Source organism: Zalophus californianus, chromosome 12 (assembly GCF_009762305.2).
Source record: "Zalophus californianus isolate mZalCal1 chromosome 12, mZalCal1.pri.v2, whole genome shotgun sequence".
In the NCBI taxonomy this organism is placed as follows: domain Eukaryota; kingdom Metazoa; phylum Chordata; class Mammalia; order Carnivora; family Otariidae; genus Zalophus; species Zalophus californianus.
The window spans coordinates 93,535,969-93,553,670 of record NC_045606.1 but is presented as its reverse complement, the minus strand read 5'-3'; the positions used below and the strand labels follow the sequence as shown (position 1 = coordinate 93,553,670).

The 17,702-nt window shown below is 43.3% G+C and overlaps 1 protein-coding gene across 6 annotated transcripts in view; it reads right to left on the bottom strand.

Annotated features, from left to right (window-relative positions):
* The window catches only part of AGK (acylglycerol kinase), a 105,042-nt gene that overhangs the window by 5,566 nt on the left and 81,774 nt on the right, over positions 1-17,702 (bottom strand). For all 6 annotated transcript variants that reach the window (XM_027574885.2, XM_027574880.2, XM_027574886.2 and 3 more), the window contains 4 exons: positions 11,465-11,544; positions 8,246-8,303; positions 4,461-4,608; positions 3,954-4,051 (listed from right to left, as the gene is read on the bottom strand). In XM_027574885.2, the coding sequence (XP_027430686.1) occupies positions 3,954-4,051; positions 4,461-4,608; positions 8,246-8,303; positions 11,465-11,544 (384 nt within the window). The remainder of the gene's footprint in view (positions 1-3,953; positions 4,052-4,460; positions 4,609-8,245; positions 8,304-11,464; positions 11,545-17,702) is intronic.

Genomic DNA, 17,702 nt, shown 5'->3' with positions numbered 1-17,702 from the left:
ACGAAGTATATTAGAAAATAAGTATATTAGAAGTATATGAGAGTTTTGGGGCGCCTGGGTGGCTCAGTCGTTAAGCGTCTGCCTTCAGCTCATGATCCCAGGGTCCTGGGATCGAGGCCCGCATATCGGGCTCCCTGCTCAGCGGGAAGCCCGCTTCTCCCTCTCCCACTCCCCCTGCTTGTGTTCCCTTTCTTGCTATCTCTGTCAAATAAAATCTTAAAAAAAAAAAAAAAAGCATATGAGAGTTTATTAGAAAAATGAGAGAAAAGAATACAGAAACACCAGATGGTGTGGGTGGTAGGGGTGACATTTTAATTTTTTTTAAAGACTTTATTTATTTGTCAGAGAGAGAGAGCACAAGCAGGGGGAGTGGCGGGTTCCCACTGAGCAAGGAGCCCGATGTGGGACTTGATTCCAGGACTCTGCTTAACCGACTGAGCCACCCAGGCGTCCCACAATGAAACCTCTCTGTCTACATCAGAAGTCCGACATCGACGCCTGCTATCACTACATCTACTGAACACTCTAGTGAGGTCCTGGCCAAGGTAGTAAGGTGAGAGAAAAGATTAGAAGGCTAAGTGTTTGAAAGGAAAAACAAAACTTGCACTATTTGCAGCTGATATGATTGAATCTATACAAAATCCAAAGGAATCCATAAAATAAACTTAGTAAGAATTTCGTTGTAAGGTTGCTGATTCAGTATAAAAAAAGTCAATTACATGTCCATCTAAATCAAATATTTAAAAATGAAATTTTAAGGGATACTATCTACAATAGCATCAAAAATTAAGATAACCAGGAATATATCCAGCAAAAGGCAAAATGTTAGAACTATAAAACCTCACTGAAAGGCATTACCAGCCTAATGAAGAGCCATGCCACGTTCATGTAACAGAAGAGTCAATATTAGAGAAGTGTCATTTTTCCTCAAATTGATCTACAAGTTCAGTGTAATCCTGTGATCAATATAACAGATTTTTATGTGGAACTTAATAAAAGAAATCTGTTAAGGGATTTATAGAGGCCAAAGAGCCAAGAATAGTCAAGAAACTCTTCAAGAAGAAAAACAAAGAGGGACTTATTATAAAACAACGATAATCAAAAGCGTAGTACTAACAGGTTTAGACAAACAGAGCAACTGAAGAGAGAACCTACAAACACGCCCCTGTACACCTGCTCTCACAGCATAAGACTGCAGGGGAGCACCGTTCAGTAAACGGTGCTTGGACAACTGGCTTTCTGTGGGCAAAGATTATAAAATTGGAGCCTTACCTCCATCATTCACAAAACTCAATTATAGTTGAAAGTGTTTCTCTTTAAAGTAAAAATAGAATCATGTGATATATATCACACCAGCCTGGTTTTTCATTTAACAATATATGATGAATATCTTTCCGTGTCAGTAAACAGAGAACATCTTAAATAAATGTACCAGAATGGATTTAATCAGTCCCCTGGTTCATTTGTTTCACATATTTTGCTATTATAAATACAGGGAACAGAGCTGTACAAGAGATCCTAATTTCCACACATTCCACACCCGTTAAAGCCTCTTTTGACTCTGAATGTACTTTTTTAAGTGATAAATGAGTTTGGAGCTATCACATGGCAGCTTCATTGTCTTTAAATATTTTCTTGCATTTGCTTTTATTTTTACGAAGAGGTGTGGAAACAGAAAATGAATGTACTGCTCCTCGTGATAAGCGGCACAGAATCTTACACTCTCATAATTGGCCCTGAGATCAAAAGCCCTCGGCACTCTGCATGTGGCTAATCTGGGGCCACAATCACACCCTCGACCGAACTCCATCCATTCGTTGGTATTCCGTCATCAGAGAAAAGAACAATGTTAAAAGAACAAGAACAAAACACTAGAAATACCTATTATCAGAGATGGGTTATAAAAGCAATGTATAATTAGAAAATTTATCTTTCTTTTTGAAATTCCTCTGGAATAGAATCTATTTTTTTCAACCTTAATACATTTTCACCAGTGTTTGCAGAATTCCATTATGTAAGAAATAAGGGAATGGCTACACTATGTATGTGTATGCATCTGATTATTCCTGTAGGAGAAATTCCTAGAAATAGAAGCACACCCCGGGCCCTAGTAAGTCTGTTTTAGATGCTTCGGAGAGACCAGCAAGACACCGTCAAGAAAGCGTGTTCTGATTTACAGTTCCAGCAGAAATGCATTAGCACCCATTTCCCACCCACACCAACACGGCACACCCTAGAATGCTTAATTTAGGACATTTCGTTGTTATTTTTATTTGTATTTCTTTGATGTGAGCACTTTTTCTGTTTCCTGACCTATTGCATGCATATAAAAGTATGTAAAATTCTCAGGGCAGTGCCTGGCAGATAGTACATATTCAGCAAATAGAAGCTATTTTTCCATGTTTATATCCTTTGTGAATTTCTATTCTTGTCCCCGTGCCTGTTACTTATAGGAGTCCTTTGCCTATTTCTTAAGAGTCTGTTGTAAGGAAAGCTATTAACTCCTGCTGTATCACATTCTTTTTCCCAATCTGTCCTTAAAAATTTTGTTTATAGTTCCTTTAATCGTAAGTAGACAAATGCATCAATATGATTTTTGCCTTAGACACCATGCTTAGAAAGGCTCGGTCCTCCCCTGAGTTTATACTGATAATCACCTCGATTTCACTCTAGTGCTTCATGATTTTCCTAATTTAACTCTTCATTCCAACTGGAACTTAGAAGGCGAAGCAAGCTGTGTTACCTACATGTTATACAATGGACGTATGTTACTTTCCTAATTAGAAAACAACTCACTACTCTACTAACGTCAGAGTCGAACTCCAGGCTGCATGCGTACGTTCATCGCCACGTTCAAGTCTACATGCAGTTTCCAGACGGACCAGGTCAACTGTGCACGGACGACCTGGATCTTCATAAAACCTGATCATAGTAATGGGTCCACGGGACAGGGTAACTTTTCTATTCACATTCTTGCTCATACAAACTACTCAGGCTTTTTCTACAGCAGGGATCAGAAAACTCTAGATGGCCAGGGAATCGGTATTTGGGGCTTTTGGGCCAGAGAGCCTGTGGCAATGACTCGACTCTGCCATCAGCACATGAAAGCAGCCACAGACAGCACAGATATGGATGAATGTGGCTGTTCCAAATAAAACTTCTATTATGGATATTGAAACCTGGATTTCGTATTCTTTCTGTGTATCGCAAAAAATTCTTTTGATCTTCTCAGAACCGTTTGAACATGTAACATCAATTCTTAGTTTGTGTGCCACCTGAACAAAAATAGGTGGCAGACCAGTTTGTCAATCTCTGCCTTTATTTCAACATTTTTTTTGGTGTCTTGTCAATAGGAGCACCATCCAGAACTTTCCGCGCTGACGGAGAGGTTTTGTATCTGCGCTTTCCAGTACGGCAGCTACTCACCACATACGGCCTGTGGGCACTCGAAATGAATGCTAAATTTTATTTAATTCAAACAGCCACGGTTCTAGCAGCCCCCACACACTGGACCGTGCCTGTCAGCAGAGTGGGCCCTATGTATATGTGTATATATATATATTTTTTTCTCCTGGGGACCTCAATCCACATACTTAATATAGTCACAAAAATAATGGGTATTCACTCAAGTAAAAGTTCCACAGTTTTTTATTCCTGAGACAAAAGGGAGCAGGTTGACTTTTCGTTTCTGAAGGCCTTCTGCCCTCAGTTCTCAGAAAGCGGGGTGACTACGGCACAGCGCCCAGAGTACTGGCTCGAGCCCGCCAAGCCTGAAGCTACTACCTCACTCTGCTCTTTCTGCCCGTTGCTACTCTTCCTTAAACACCACACCACACCCTCTTTTCCCTGATCCTTTCCTCTCTCCCCCAAAAGGGTAAAAAGAAAAATACCCAATTAGTGGAAGAGCATGTAGTCGCACAGCAAAGGCTTTGCAGGTAAAAAGGCACGCTCACCGTCAGGTCAAGCCGACTGTTCCGCGTCGTGATGGACAGTTCGATGGTGGACAGCTGCACTTCTTTCCAGACCTCAGGGCTCACCTCTTGGGAAAGGGCTGTGTGGGGGATTAGATTCAGGTCAGTTTCTCCTGCTAACATTTCATCACTCCCGCACCAACGGCGAGCTGCTGGTGCTCAGCTTGGCCTGAACCCAGGCCTGCCCGGGGACTCTCCACCTAAGTTTTATTTATTTCACAGTTTCTTACACACAGGATGAAGAGCCAGGCTCAAAATGCAGTCTCTATACCCGAAACATCCCTACCAGAGCAGCCACAGTAACATAAAAGTCAGTCATGGTCTGTCACCAGCGATGCATGCACGGGACAGCGCTGGTTTGGGTCCTGCACTGTGGCGCAGGGTCTTTGAAAGGCTTCTCCTGCACCAGGCAAGCAGCCCACACTGATGTGGGGGCTGCTTTAGGCAGCCCGGAACCAGCCAGGGCTCTGCAACCAGCATGCGGCTCACCGTCCTGCGGCTGTGCCCAGTATGACGCGAGCCTGCGTAATATTCTCCTGTACAAAGAGGGCCGCGGAGGGGTCTCGTCTGCTGCCGTGGGAGGTCTCTCCGTAGGTCCCGTGTACGAGATAGACGCTTGATGTATCTGAGGCCACTCCTTTCAATGTGAAGAGAGAAAACTTGTCAGGCACACCCAAGTCCAAACTCTGGGAGGAGCTCTGCAGAGGTTAGTGACCGACCTATGCCTGCCTGAAAGCGAGTTAATAATCTCACTGAATGGCATGAGCTCTACTCTGGAGCATGGAATCCTCAAGCTTTCTTTTCCTACTGAAGGCCGATCTTGAAAACCATGAACTCAGACTCTAGACTGTTTGTCTTTTACTTCCTGACACCCCAATCCAGTCTCATCAGTGTGCACAGGAATAATTAAAACTCCCCCCTTGTCACTCAGCCCCTGACGTCCTCTCTAAACCCCCAGCCACCCATTTCCATGGCCACATCCTGGCCCTTCCTGTTACCCAGAACTATTCCATCCTAGAAATCTAAAACCTTGATATCCTACTCTCTAACCATGTCCCATATTCTTTTTTTTTTTTTTTTTTTGACTGATTCTTTTGTGCCCAGTATGTCTCTCAGGGTGACCCACTCCCCTGTTCTCAGGTTTCCATGTGGTAAATTACAAAGGAGTAACAATTCTGGCTCTTCTCTCTCTCTCTCTCCCCCTGAAAGTGGCTGTCCTGGGGACTCACTGCTTCCTCATGCAGTCGGCTTCCTATGGCAGTGTCTGCCCTGAAGGAGACATTTTAAGGGGATGAATTCATTTTGGAATATTTGGAAAACTGATTGTGACTGCATTACCTAAGCTGTGTCCTTTACTCCTGCTGACATTTATAAAGCTGGTATTTTGATCTCCATCTGCCTGGTTCCTGCATTTGCTTTCATGACTTGGTTCAAACGCAGAAGAGGAAGAGAGGGGTGATGTTTTTTGGCTCCTGAAGATCCAACCCCATACCAAATTTCCAATCCCATTGAGAATTCCAGTCCCTGACTAAACCATTTTCCCTCAGTGCCTAATTAACAGCTGATAACTTTAAGTCACTCTTTTCCCATCACTGTTGGTCCTCCTGCGTCTTTGGTGTTACGTTATATGTGCCCTGGAAAGCCCCTATTCTGGATCAATCCGGTCACTAGGTTTCTGTACTTGCACATCGTGGCTCCGTATTACTAGAGGGGCAATCTGGGTAAGTACACCTGTGCCAACTTCAAATTCTTGGTCTCAGGTCCTCAATGCCACTTGATAATCCTTCCAAACCTCCCTATTTTCATCTCTCTTCAAAATCCCCACCACTACCACCTACTTCATTTTCAACAGATCACCTTGCTTCCCACACTTCAGTGAGACCATCAGAACATCAGTGAGAACTGCCTAACGCTCTATAAATCTATTTGCACCTGGACCTCTGCTCTAGTTCTCTCCTTCTCAAGGAGAAAGGCGTCCCTTCCTCTATCCAAGGCTGAGCCGGCACCGTGGGCCCCGCGCCCTCTGACCTGCGCGTGGGTTTTGCTGACTCAGTCTGGCTCTGCGTCTCCTTGTCTCTCACCTCTTCCCTTTCTTCTTGTCTTTTGTTTCAGGGTAGAAAGACACGGTTCTCTCTCCAGTCAAGAAAAACACTCCACTGGCCCCATATTTCTCACTAGCTTTTGCCTTTTCTATCTCCTTCCCTTCCAAGTGAGGCCTCTTGAAGGAGCGGCCCAGCCCTGCTGTCTGTGCATCTTCACCTCCCTTTACCCCCTAACTCTCGTTGATGGGACTCAGCGCCTCCACTTAGGAGCTGAGCAAACCTTCAGGGGCTGCTGAGGTCAGCGGGCACCTTCCCATCCTGATTCCAACTCTGTGCTGCCGCTTCTCGACGCTCTGGCGCCCACTGGCTAGCGTGTCTCTCACGGGGACTCTCACGGGGCCCTCCCCTTCCCCTCAGGGCTTCACAGGCAGCTCTGCGGCTCTTCACATTTCCATTCCTCGGGGCTATCCCCGGCCTGTCCGTGCCATATGCCAAACGCAAAACCTCATCTTCACACAGGTGATCCTACTCTAATATTGTCAGCGGTCAGGGAAAACTCTAGTTAGCAAACTAGCCCGGACCTCATCACTTCTCACCTGGCTTACTTGAACCATCTTCTCTCTGGTGCTCCTGTCTTAACCACCCACATGCAATCTCTTGTCTACACTGTTGACAAATCACTTTTCTAAAACGCAGACCTGCTCATGTCTCTCCCCTGCTTAAGACCCAGTAACTCCCCAGCGCTTTCATGGTGAAAGTCAGCTGCCACATCCCAACCTGCCACGTCCTCCCTTCCCCCTCTCCCCTCCCCTCCCACGCCCTCTTCTTGCCCTTCTGTTGCCCCACCATGTGACATCACGACCACTTCACACGTCCTGGCTCCTCCACCCGGAATGCCCTTTATCTAGTCCTGTGTAGACTCAAACTTGAGTACAAGTGTTCCCTGCCCTGGGAAGGTTGCTGCCCCTGAGCCAGATATGAATGCCCCCGCCCCCCAATCTGCTCCCACCTTATCTTTCCATACGCTCTCCCAGAATTTGCCAGACCCCTGATTTACTGGTCCCTCACACTCCCCAAACGTGCATCCTCCTGGAGGGCAGGAAACCTGCCTTACTTGACTTTGTATTCTAAGCAGATAGCAGGGCTGGCCACACTAGATATTTAATAACTGCTGAAGAAATGCTGGAAAGAGGTTACATTCTCCCTGACTTGACAACTTAAGTCCGCAGCTACTCTACTCTCCCTAACTGCACCCCCACTCTACCACTGAAATTACTCCCTTAAGCAAGAGTAACAATGCATTTTACTAAAACAGTCTGCCTTCAGTGTAGAAAGGCATTGCCCTCCAAGTTCATGTTCATAATCATGTTAATTGGCTACCCCCAGTACTTAAGGGTTTCATTTTTTACATTTCTTTAACACAACAAGAATTTATTTAGAAGGTGAAAGGACCTATGTTTTCCAAATGTTATGTAATGGACATACCTCACTTTTATAATTAGAAAAACACTTGATGCTCTGAATATTAACATTAGAACCAATATTTTCACTGCAAACTTCATATGCCAATTTTCAGACTGACCTGCCAACTTTTGAATATACTGCTTTGATTTGCATAAAAGCTGAACACGGGATGTTATCCACAGATAAGGATGATTTTGCTATTAGCATTTTCATTAATATACACTGTTCAGCTTTTCTCTATGCCAACATTTTTCAGTGGACAGCTTATAGTAGCAGTGCCCGATGGAATGTTCTCTGACGCTGGAAATATTCTCTATTTGTACGGTCTAAGACAGTAACCACTACCCATATTTTGCTAGCACAGTTTGAAACCTACTCTATGATACACAAGCCTGTTCAATTACATACTTTCGGATGCAAATCTTCATTTCCAGACACTAATGTAGACACCCTTACAAATAATTGAGCTATAGGTCATTCTGCTCCGGGTTTGTCTGGCAAGAGTGAGTGAATAAGTAAGCAAAAGGAAGTGGAATATCAAAGAGAAATTAAGGATGAGTTTGGTAAGGGAGGGAATGAACTGGTAGATGAGCAGTGATGGCTTATCCAACAGGAATGCTTCCTGCATTCGTATCTAAGTAAATATCCCCCATTTGGAAATTGTTAGATGTATCTGCAGCAGGGAGTTTTTAAAAATCCAAATCCACACATCATAGAATAACAACAAAATAACACAGGGGAAATTTCTACACTGGAAATTGCATTTACCTTAAGAGTGCTGAAGAAGTGAGCTGCTTTGGTTTTTAGAGGCCCGAGATACCAGTACCTGAAAAAGATCAAGACAAAAATCTGATCAGAATATTAAGGGAACTATCAACGTGACAGACACCTTTCACGAAGGACAGTACGTTAAAACTGCACCTCTACTGTGGATACTCTTCACAATCACCTCTAGTGTGAGGGATGTACTATGAATTACTCTCTACTCACAGCTCTGGAGGCCCGGGGATTGTGCTTTAGCAGAAAAAAGCAGGACAGTTAAGTTTTTAATCTGCATTTCAATGTCGTGTCAAATAGGGCATAATTAGTTACACAGTGCACAGATCCTTGCAATTTACAAGAAATACATAATCAGCGTCTTCCTGACTCTTCCAATTCACAGGTATCACTGTAATATACACTTTCAACCACAGAATGTAGCAGAGTCTACATTCAAAAGAGCAATGAGTGAAGGATGATGAAGCCTCAATGAGATGCAGATGTTGGGGTGGTCTGGTGTGTGACTCACATGCTAAAATGACTGGATCCTGTACACCATGTTCTCTCTCTCTCTCTCTCTCTCTCACACACACACACAATTAAAAATCTGTAAGTCAGCCTAACCTCACATTACTCGTGTTATGCAGCTTCAAAATGGGAAATGTTAAAATCTGGGAATGAAGAGGGTCTACCGCATACTGCTAAATACATAAAAGCTAGTGTAGAAAGAAAGATGCCTACCGGGAATTAGAAAAGTGACATAAAATGGATTCCTCTCTTAAAATTTATCTCTGTCTCCTAACAGCTCATCATAAGTGCTCCCTATCTGATTCTGGTCAATAACGCATTTATTTAGCATTTACTATGTATATGAAGGAAACAGAAGTAAGAGTACAAAAGAGTATAAAATTCCTGCCTTCGAAGGCTTATAACTTGAGAAAGTAAAGCCCAAAAAAGTAACAGAAAACAATAAATGACTATATATATATATCAGTGTCAACGGATCGCTATTTATTGGTGAGGAGAGTCAAGAAGGGACAAGAAATCACTAAGGACTGAAAATCATCAGGGCAACCAGGCCTGCATGATGAATGGCACAAGAGCAAAGTAAGGGCATGGAATTTAAAAACATGGTTTGGATTTAGATCCATGAAAGAGGGAAAGAAGTCATTCTACGCAAGAGGAATAGCAAAGGCACAGTGAACACTGAGAACAGTAACCACATTAAAGACTTAAAAGTAACGATACATAACTATGGAATTAGGGTTGATGACGGATCAAGGTGGGCCTTGAATGCTAGAATAAGGGGGTTAGATAGACTCCAAAGAGCAATGTGGAGCCAACCTAATTATTATCCGGGTTCATACTGTGATGCTACAAATGAGCACCTTGATCATCTGATTTTTTCTAAGCTTACGTAATAATTTGTTTCATTTCCCAGCTAGCCAGAGAGAAACTGTCCATAGTTCCACTCATCTCTACCAGTGGCATAGCGTTGACACTATGCTTGTAGCCTGATGGCTAGCTAGGAAATCATTTCTTGCATCCTATTGTTTCTTCCATGGCACAGAAGGACTCCGTGGAAGGTCCCAATTGAGGTGTTAGATAATCACCACCAAAATTTTAAAATTCATTGTTCAAAAACCAACCAAAATAGGGGCGAGTGTGTGAGATCCTCCTAAAGGGGCTGAGCTATGCTAGTGCTCAGCTGTTAACACACTTCAGGAAGCAACTTGATCTCACCAGACTTCTTCAGGGAAAATAAAGAAATTACTCTTGGTGAGTTGCTGGTATTCAAGATCACAGATAAAACATAAGGTGATTTGCTGGGTCTCCCGAGTGACTCAGTCGGTTAAGTATCTGCCTTGGGCTCAGGTCATGATCCCAGCATCCTGCGATCAAGCCCTGCTGTGGGCTCCCTACTAAGCAGGCTGTCTGCTTCTCCCTCTGCCCCCACCTCCCTCCCCACTTGTGTGCTCTCTCTCTCACAAATAAGTAAAATCTTTTTTTTTTTAAGATTTTATTTATTTGACAGAGACAGACACAGCAAGAGAGGGAACACAAGCAGGGGGAGTGGGAGAGGGAGAAGCAGGCTTCCCGCCGAGCAGGGAGCCCGATGCGGGGAACGATCCCAGGACCCTGGGATCAGGACCTGAGCCGAAGGCAGTCGCTTAACGACTGAGCCACCCAGGCGCCCCCAAATAAATAAAATCTTAAAAAAATAAAATAAAATAAACACCGTAAGGTGGATTTGTGGAATCAAGGTAATCATGGCCAACTTACACATAAAAACAATGTTGAAACGCTCAACAGTGCAGTGTGTAATACAATACAGCACATCTCTCTTTAGCATTCCACTCTCCAGAACCTCATTAACAGGAATAACAAAGTGAGACAAGTAAGAGAAACTTCCATAAAGAAAGTGTGGCAGGAAAGCCTATGAGGGGAAAGAGGCGTCTTTTTGAAAAAAGCTGTGAAACCGATCATGATTCACTTAAACTATACTAAAATTATAAGCCCAATGTTAAAAAAAAAAAAAAAAAGGTAAAGAAAAAGCACTACCCACCAGATATGGAGTCAGTCCCCACCCCCCCCCCCTCAGGAAGCCTGTGCCTGCACCACCCTCCACTGGGAACAGAACACAGCTCAGTTGCTTTCCAAGCCAACAGTTTCATTCGGCACCATGAACTCTCGGGAAAGAGAGTTCATTCCTATGGAAGCAAGCCACGACCCTCTTCTCACCGCCGAGACAGGCTTGTTTCTTCAGCTCACAACATAGCCAGGCATCTGCCTTTCTTCCTTCTGAGAGAGGCAGCCTGTGGTCTCTTGATCTGCCAGGCTTTCGACAAGAACACCTCTCAGGGCCAGTCTTCCAGGGCTAGAAAGGCTCCACAAGGCTGGGGCCCCCGCAGGGCCAGCCCAACAGGCTGCAGGATGCCAGGCAACCCCAGTCTGGAGTGAGCCTGGCCTGTGCTCAAACACAATGTCCGGGGACAGAGATGCGGTCTCCGCCACTTTACTACCAAGCTAGTGTGGAGGAAACAGGAACCTTCCCCAACCTTTCTGTGTGTCAGATCTAAACCTCTGCCTCTATTATTCATAAGAAATTCAACCTCCAGGCCCATCAGATTTCTTCCTAGATGATCACTGTATATTGAAACCTCAAAGACAGGAGCAGAAAAAGATTTTTAAGAAAAATCATCCCACATCAGTACAGTAATCCTTTACTTGCTAACTTTGACGCCAGCATCTCTGAAGGATCCCCATCGAAGGCCAGTCACTGCAAACACGGGCTGTTCCTTTTCACCCTGGAAGTTAAATACATTCATTTTAAATCAATGATTACAGTAACTTGGAATGCTCTACAGGTAAGTACCCAGCAAATGTTCATGGCCTACTTGTCCTCAAACCAAATTCTATAGAGGATATTCAAAATCTCAGAAATTAACTGAGTACTCAGTAAAAAGACTTGAGTAAACCACACTGTAAATGAAATTAATTTTTCTATAGTAGGCCTCGTGAATCTGCTGGCCAGGGAACACATTACCGTACTTCAGACTTGTAAATTCCCAAGTACCTAACTAGGCTGGCTCTTCAACCAATCAGTGGTTGGGTCGGCCAGAATTTCCCCTCTCTCAGAGACCTGTCCAAGGCAAAGCTAATTTAAGCCTGCATTCTCTTTAGAGGTCCAAGCGCTCTCAAGAGGAGAATCCTGGGATTCTAGAATGTTCACCTGAATATCTAAAACGACAGCGAGGCATCTCTCATAACAAGTCGGAATAAAAAGTGATTTGGATTTAGTCCAATGCTTTATGGCAAAATATTGCATATTACAATCAGTGAGTTTAGGAATATATAGAAAACATACACAATAGAGCCACTGTCTTTAAGAGTTCATAATGGACCTTCTGTAAAGTATAAATTTTATATATATTTATATATATATCTCAAGATTGTAAATACAGCCAAAGCCCAAGACTCTGCCCACATCCTAAAAAGAGCTGTCACATGCTAGACACACAACTCCCCAGAACTTGCTAACTGGGGGCAGAACTGGTTCGATTTCTACCACGCCATTAGTACAACCAGTATCAGCAGAAGATGGGGAACTGGAAGAGAACCCTCGACACTGTCAACTGCTGGTCTAGAGGAAGTACGTGAAGGCTTTCCCTCCATCCCACTTCGATCCCAGCACACTGAAACCAAGTGAGGGATTTCTTTTTTTTTTTAAGATTTTTATTTATTTATTGAGAGAGAGAGAGAATGGTAGAGAGAGAGCATGAGAGGGAGGAAGGTCAGAGGAAGAAGCAGACTCCCCGCTGAGCAGGGAGCCCGATGTGGGACTCGATCCCGGGACTCCAGGATCATGACCTGAGCCGAAGGCAGTCGCTTAACCAACTGAGCCACCCAGGCGCCCAAGTGAGGGATTTCTAGGAGAATCACACACTCACAGGGGCAGCTTATAAGTAAAGACACTGGCCTTTTGTCCCTTGGTGTGTACCTGTTCAAGCAGTAGACGTGTTTTCTGCCCTCTGCAGCAGCTTAAGCAAGGAAAAGGGAACTCGGGCGAGAGCCGGCGGAGCACAGAGGTGATGGTGAGGCACCTCGGCCCAGCACAGTATAAGGATACGATAGTCTCCTGGGTGCCGAGTGGATGTGGAACATAGGCAGGGCTTGGAGTCATCCTGACGAGAGAAAGCTAATCATTTTTTTCACGGAATTATCACTAGCGAATACATATCCTATATTAGGGACTGGTGATAACAAAAGTATCTGCCCTCAAAGAGCTCCAGGTGCGACGGGGGGTTTGCAGACACACACAATGACAACACAATGCAGTAGGTTCACATGATGGAGACAGGCATCGAGGATTATGAAAACACAGAGCAGGTATGACTCTATGCGGCATGGGGGGAACAAAGGAGACTGATGGCTGGGGAAATACAACATAAAATGACACCCACGTTAAATTTTAAAGAATAAGGTGCCTACATTGAGGGTGGCTGGGGAGAAGCACGGAGAGACAGAAAAGAGAGAAGGAGGGGTGGTTTAGCCTCAGCACAGAAGCAGCACTGTGTGAGTCTGCAGTATTTCTCCCAAATGTTCCAGAGGGGCTAGTAAGCATCACAACAAATAACAACAGTAATGATGGTAGAGGATTCAATGGTGCAAGGAGTTGAGAAATATAAAAATTCCCTGGTTTGAAACAAGTTATGTTTACTGCAGTTCGTCTTAGAATCTTTAATATGTTAATGTACATTATAAACTTCCAAAAGGAGAAATACACACAGTTTCCCTGAACTGTTTAACTGTGCAACCCTTCTCTGGCAGGCATTTTGCATTACTAATATTCCTTGGGAAAGGCTGATCTAAAGCATGCAGGGTCACATGAAGTCCTGCTTTGAGTACTCAAGACTTCCCAACTGGTACGCTAAGAATATTTTCTCTTTCTTCATTGTGATTTTAGGAATATTCTGTTAAGATTGGCTGCAAAGCCCTGTAACCTCAAGGTGTCATTGATTTGGGGTGCTATCCTAGCAAGGGGTGGGACTCTGGACAATAGGAAATGAGTGTGGAAAGATCTAGAGAAGCCCAGCTATCAGCCAGATGGGCACAGAGCCCTCAGGATTCAGGAGAGGCCTAGGGGTCAGTAATGGAGAGACTGGTCCCTGTTGGGGTACACAGGAAAAATGAACAGGGGCAGATGGACAGAGAAGAAGCCAACAGACAAAATACCACTGGATGTTAACCTGACGAAGGCCTGGGTGATAGAGTACCAGATGGACAGGTCAGTAAACAAAAACAGATACAGAAAGACAGGCAAACAGCCAGATTTTAACAGCAAAGGAGATACGCTGTCCCAAGTCACAGATCCCCTAGAAAGAGAAAATGGCCTCCTGGTTTGCTAAAAAATAAATCAATAAATAACAACTCTGAGAGCTGGTTAGAATAAAAGCTTAAGGGACAGTGAAAAGAAAACAATTCTAGTCAACTAGATGGGTACCTAATCCAGGAATTTAAGGAATTCTAGATGAAGAGACAGAAACAAATAGAAGGAATTCGGAAGTTCTGAGGTTTTGATCAGTCAGGGTTTTAACAGAAGGAAGCCAGGAATAACAGGGGAAAGAGATTCTCACTTCAGTCAGCAACCCTAACCTCCTCTTTGGGTTCTGGCTGGAGGTTCTAAGAATACAACTGAAGGAGCAAAAAGAAAGAACTAGAAAGACTTCCATAAGTCTTCCCAGTAGTTACTTTAAAGTACTAGGCTTTGTAGATGTCTCTATGGGAAAATGCCCCCCCCCTTTTTTTTTAAAGATTTTATTTAATTGACAGAGAGAGAGAGAGAGAGAGAGAGAGACAGCGAGAGAGGGGACACAAGTGGGGGGAGCGGGAGAGGGAGAAGGAGGCCTCCCGCAGAGCAGGGAGCCCGACGCGGGGCTCGATCCCAGGAGCCCGGGATCAGGACCCCAGCCGAAGGCAGACGCTTAACCATCTGAGCCCCCCAGGCGCCCAGGAAAATGCCCTTTAGAAATCACGCCCTGGTGCCAAGAACGAGACCACCTGGACAAAATGGTCAAGCCAAAAAGCAATGGACCATAAAACAGAAAATCTAGATTCTACTTCTGTCTCCAGCATGACTAGTCCAATAACCAGCTGACTCTCTCTCTTTTTTAACTATCAAATGAAGATACTAATACACATCTTGTCTTCTCAAGTTGGAGGTCCAAATGAGATATGAGTACACACTGGACACTGTAAAAACCTAAATATAATGCATTATTATAGCTTCCAAGAACTATATCTTTGGAGACTCTTCAGTTATTTATGTTTAATTGGGTTTGGGTTTATTTTTTAAAAGAAGAAGAATCTGGTATCAGGCTTTACCTATATTGCTTTCCCCCACATTCTGAAAACAATCTCTAGGACTAAGGAAGATAGAGAAGACAAATTCGGCTTAACTGGGTGCCTCAGAAACCACGGTGTGGTCTCTAGGAATTAATTTTTAAAGTTTTCTGCTTCCTAGGTTGTGTCATCAATACACAGAGCCTGTGGCAAATCTGATACTGGTTTCATCAACTCACAAAATCAGTACATGTGGAAGAAAAGAAAAAGAGGAGATAAGACTTTTAAATACAAGCACAGTCAACAATTTCCAATTAAATCCTAATTACTCTGGAATGTATTACTTCTCGCACATTTATAAGCAGGAATCACCTGGTTATTAGGAGATATAGCCTGACCCACCTCCTTTGGTAAATAACATTTTAAGTATCTTCATAGATGCCAATCTGTGCTGCCTTCCTAGACTAGAATTTCTTTCACACAGCCCTTCCATTTTGTGAGAATGACTTAGATTTATTACACGCTAAAGAATCAAAGGCAACTTAAATCACTTTCATCATGACCAGTGACGTCATGGTGGAAAGTCCACACATCACTGCATGAAGAACAAGAGAAAACAAAAGGAAAACGGGCTGTAAGCGCATGGGTTCGCCAATTGTAAATCTGCATCTGGTCAATGCTATATAACTAACAACAACATTACAGGACTGAAGTTTGGAATCGTGACAGTGTGTGGAACCTTCTTTCATAGATATCGGGAAACTTGAGTGAATATAAAATGTTCAGGGCCTCTGAAGGACAACCTGAATGTAGCGGGCACATTTTAAGACCAAATCTGAGTAAATGACAGGGCTCACTGTTCATAAAAATGTTTGGCTTTATGGCTTGGCCTTCTGAGGAATCTGCCCTTTTGTGGTGGGGAAGGTGGGTAGTTTTGATGAAGGAGGAATAGCTACTTAACTACCGCCCAGTGAGAATATCTTTTTTTTTTTTTGAAATTCAATTCTTTTTAAACAGAGGATTCCAATCAGGAATCTGGAATGACTACTGGGTCTTCTTCCCTCCAATATTTTTCTTTTGGAAAAATGTCAAACCAAGAAATCCTTTAACATACAACGAACTCCATTTATATCTCTCAACCACATTCACCAGCCACCAACATTTTTCCCCATTGGCTTCATCTGCGTGTGTACGTGTTTTGTAGTTTTGTTAAATCATTTGCAAATAAACGGAAGACTGCAATGGCCCTCACCCCTAAATATTTCAGCATGCATCTTCTAAGAACAAGGACAGACATATGCATAATGCTACTCTCACTCTCAAGAAATCTAACATTGACATATATCTAATACACAGTCCGAATTAAGTATCTGACTGTTCCCATAATATCTTTTGTGCTCTTGTTTTTCATTTTTCTAATCCAGGATTTTGTACTGGATTTAACTATATTGTTTTCATTTCCCTAATCTTGAACAGACTCTATCTTCCCTTGGATTTCAGGACATTGATATTTTTGAAGAGGCCAGACCAATGGTTGTTTATAGAATGTGCCACAATTTGGATTTGATAGACTTTTTTATCATTAGTTTCAGTTAGATTCAGAGAAGTGGACCTTCTGGGCAAGAAACTCAACAGATCACATGAGGAGGCAGATATTGTCCATCTGTCCCATTATTGGTGATGCTAAGTTTGATCACTCGGTTAAGGTGGTGTATGCTGGGTCTCTCTACTGTACAGGTACATCTTCCCCGACGTAATCATTTAGTAACCTGTGATGCTTTAAGACTGTTGATATATGTTCCCTAACAACCTTCTATCCAATAGTTTTAGCATCCTCTGATGATCTCTATCTGAATCCATTATTTCATTAGTGACTGCAAAATAATAACTATCATTCCTTCTACATTTACAAGCTGGAAATTCTCTTAAACTGTGGGCTCATAGATTCATTTTTATTTACTGCATTATAATCCATTAGCATTATTATTCTTTTTGATGTTCGAACTGTCCCACAGTTGGCCAGGTGGATACCATCAGGCTAGCTCCTATGTCTTTTCAGGTTATCTCCATTAGTTTTTGAGTAGCTCTTGGCTTTGTTCTTGCCTTGCCTCTGAAAGCCATCTCTTCAGAGAGTCCTGGTAACTTTTATTAGGGAACGGTATTTAGAGACCAAAATCTGAGTGCCAGGTATGCCCATTACTGTGGGGTGTCATTGCTTCTAAGCCCTTTCAGTGGGCATAACCAGCAAATATTTTTTTTAAAACAATTCATGAGTTCATCTACAAATCAAAAAAATGTTAGACAACTCAATAGAAAAATGGGAAGTTCTGCTCCCATCCAGGATGTAGGATGCTACAAAGAACATTATTCCCACCCAAAAAATGAGAAAAACCCAGATAACCTACAAACTCATCATTTTTCTTGAGCCCACCAGAGAGCGAGCTGAGACGGCAAGACAGCCAAGTAACCTGAATTCCAAAGATAAGCCCCTCCGATGGACGGTTGGGACAGGAGAAAGGCTTCACCTTTGGCAGAGCATGAGAGCAAGAGGTGACCACCACGCAAACAGGTTAAGGTGAAACCAGTCACTGTCCCAAGGGCTTTGTATTACTAGCTCTTTTAA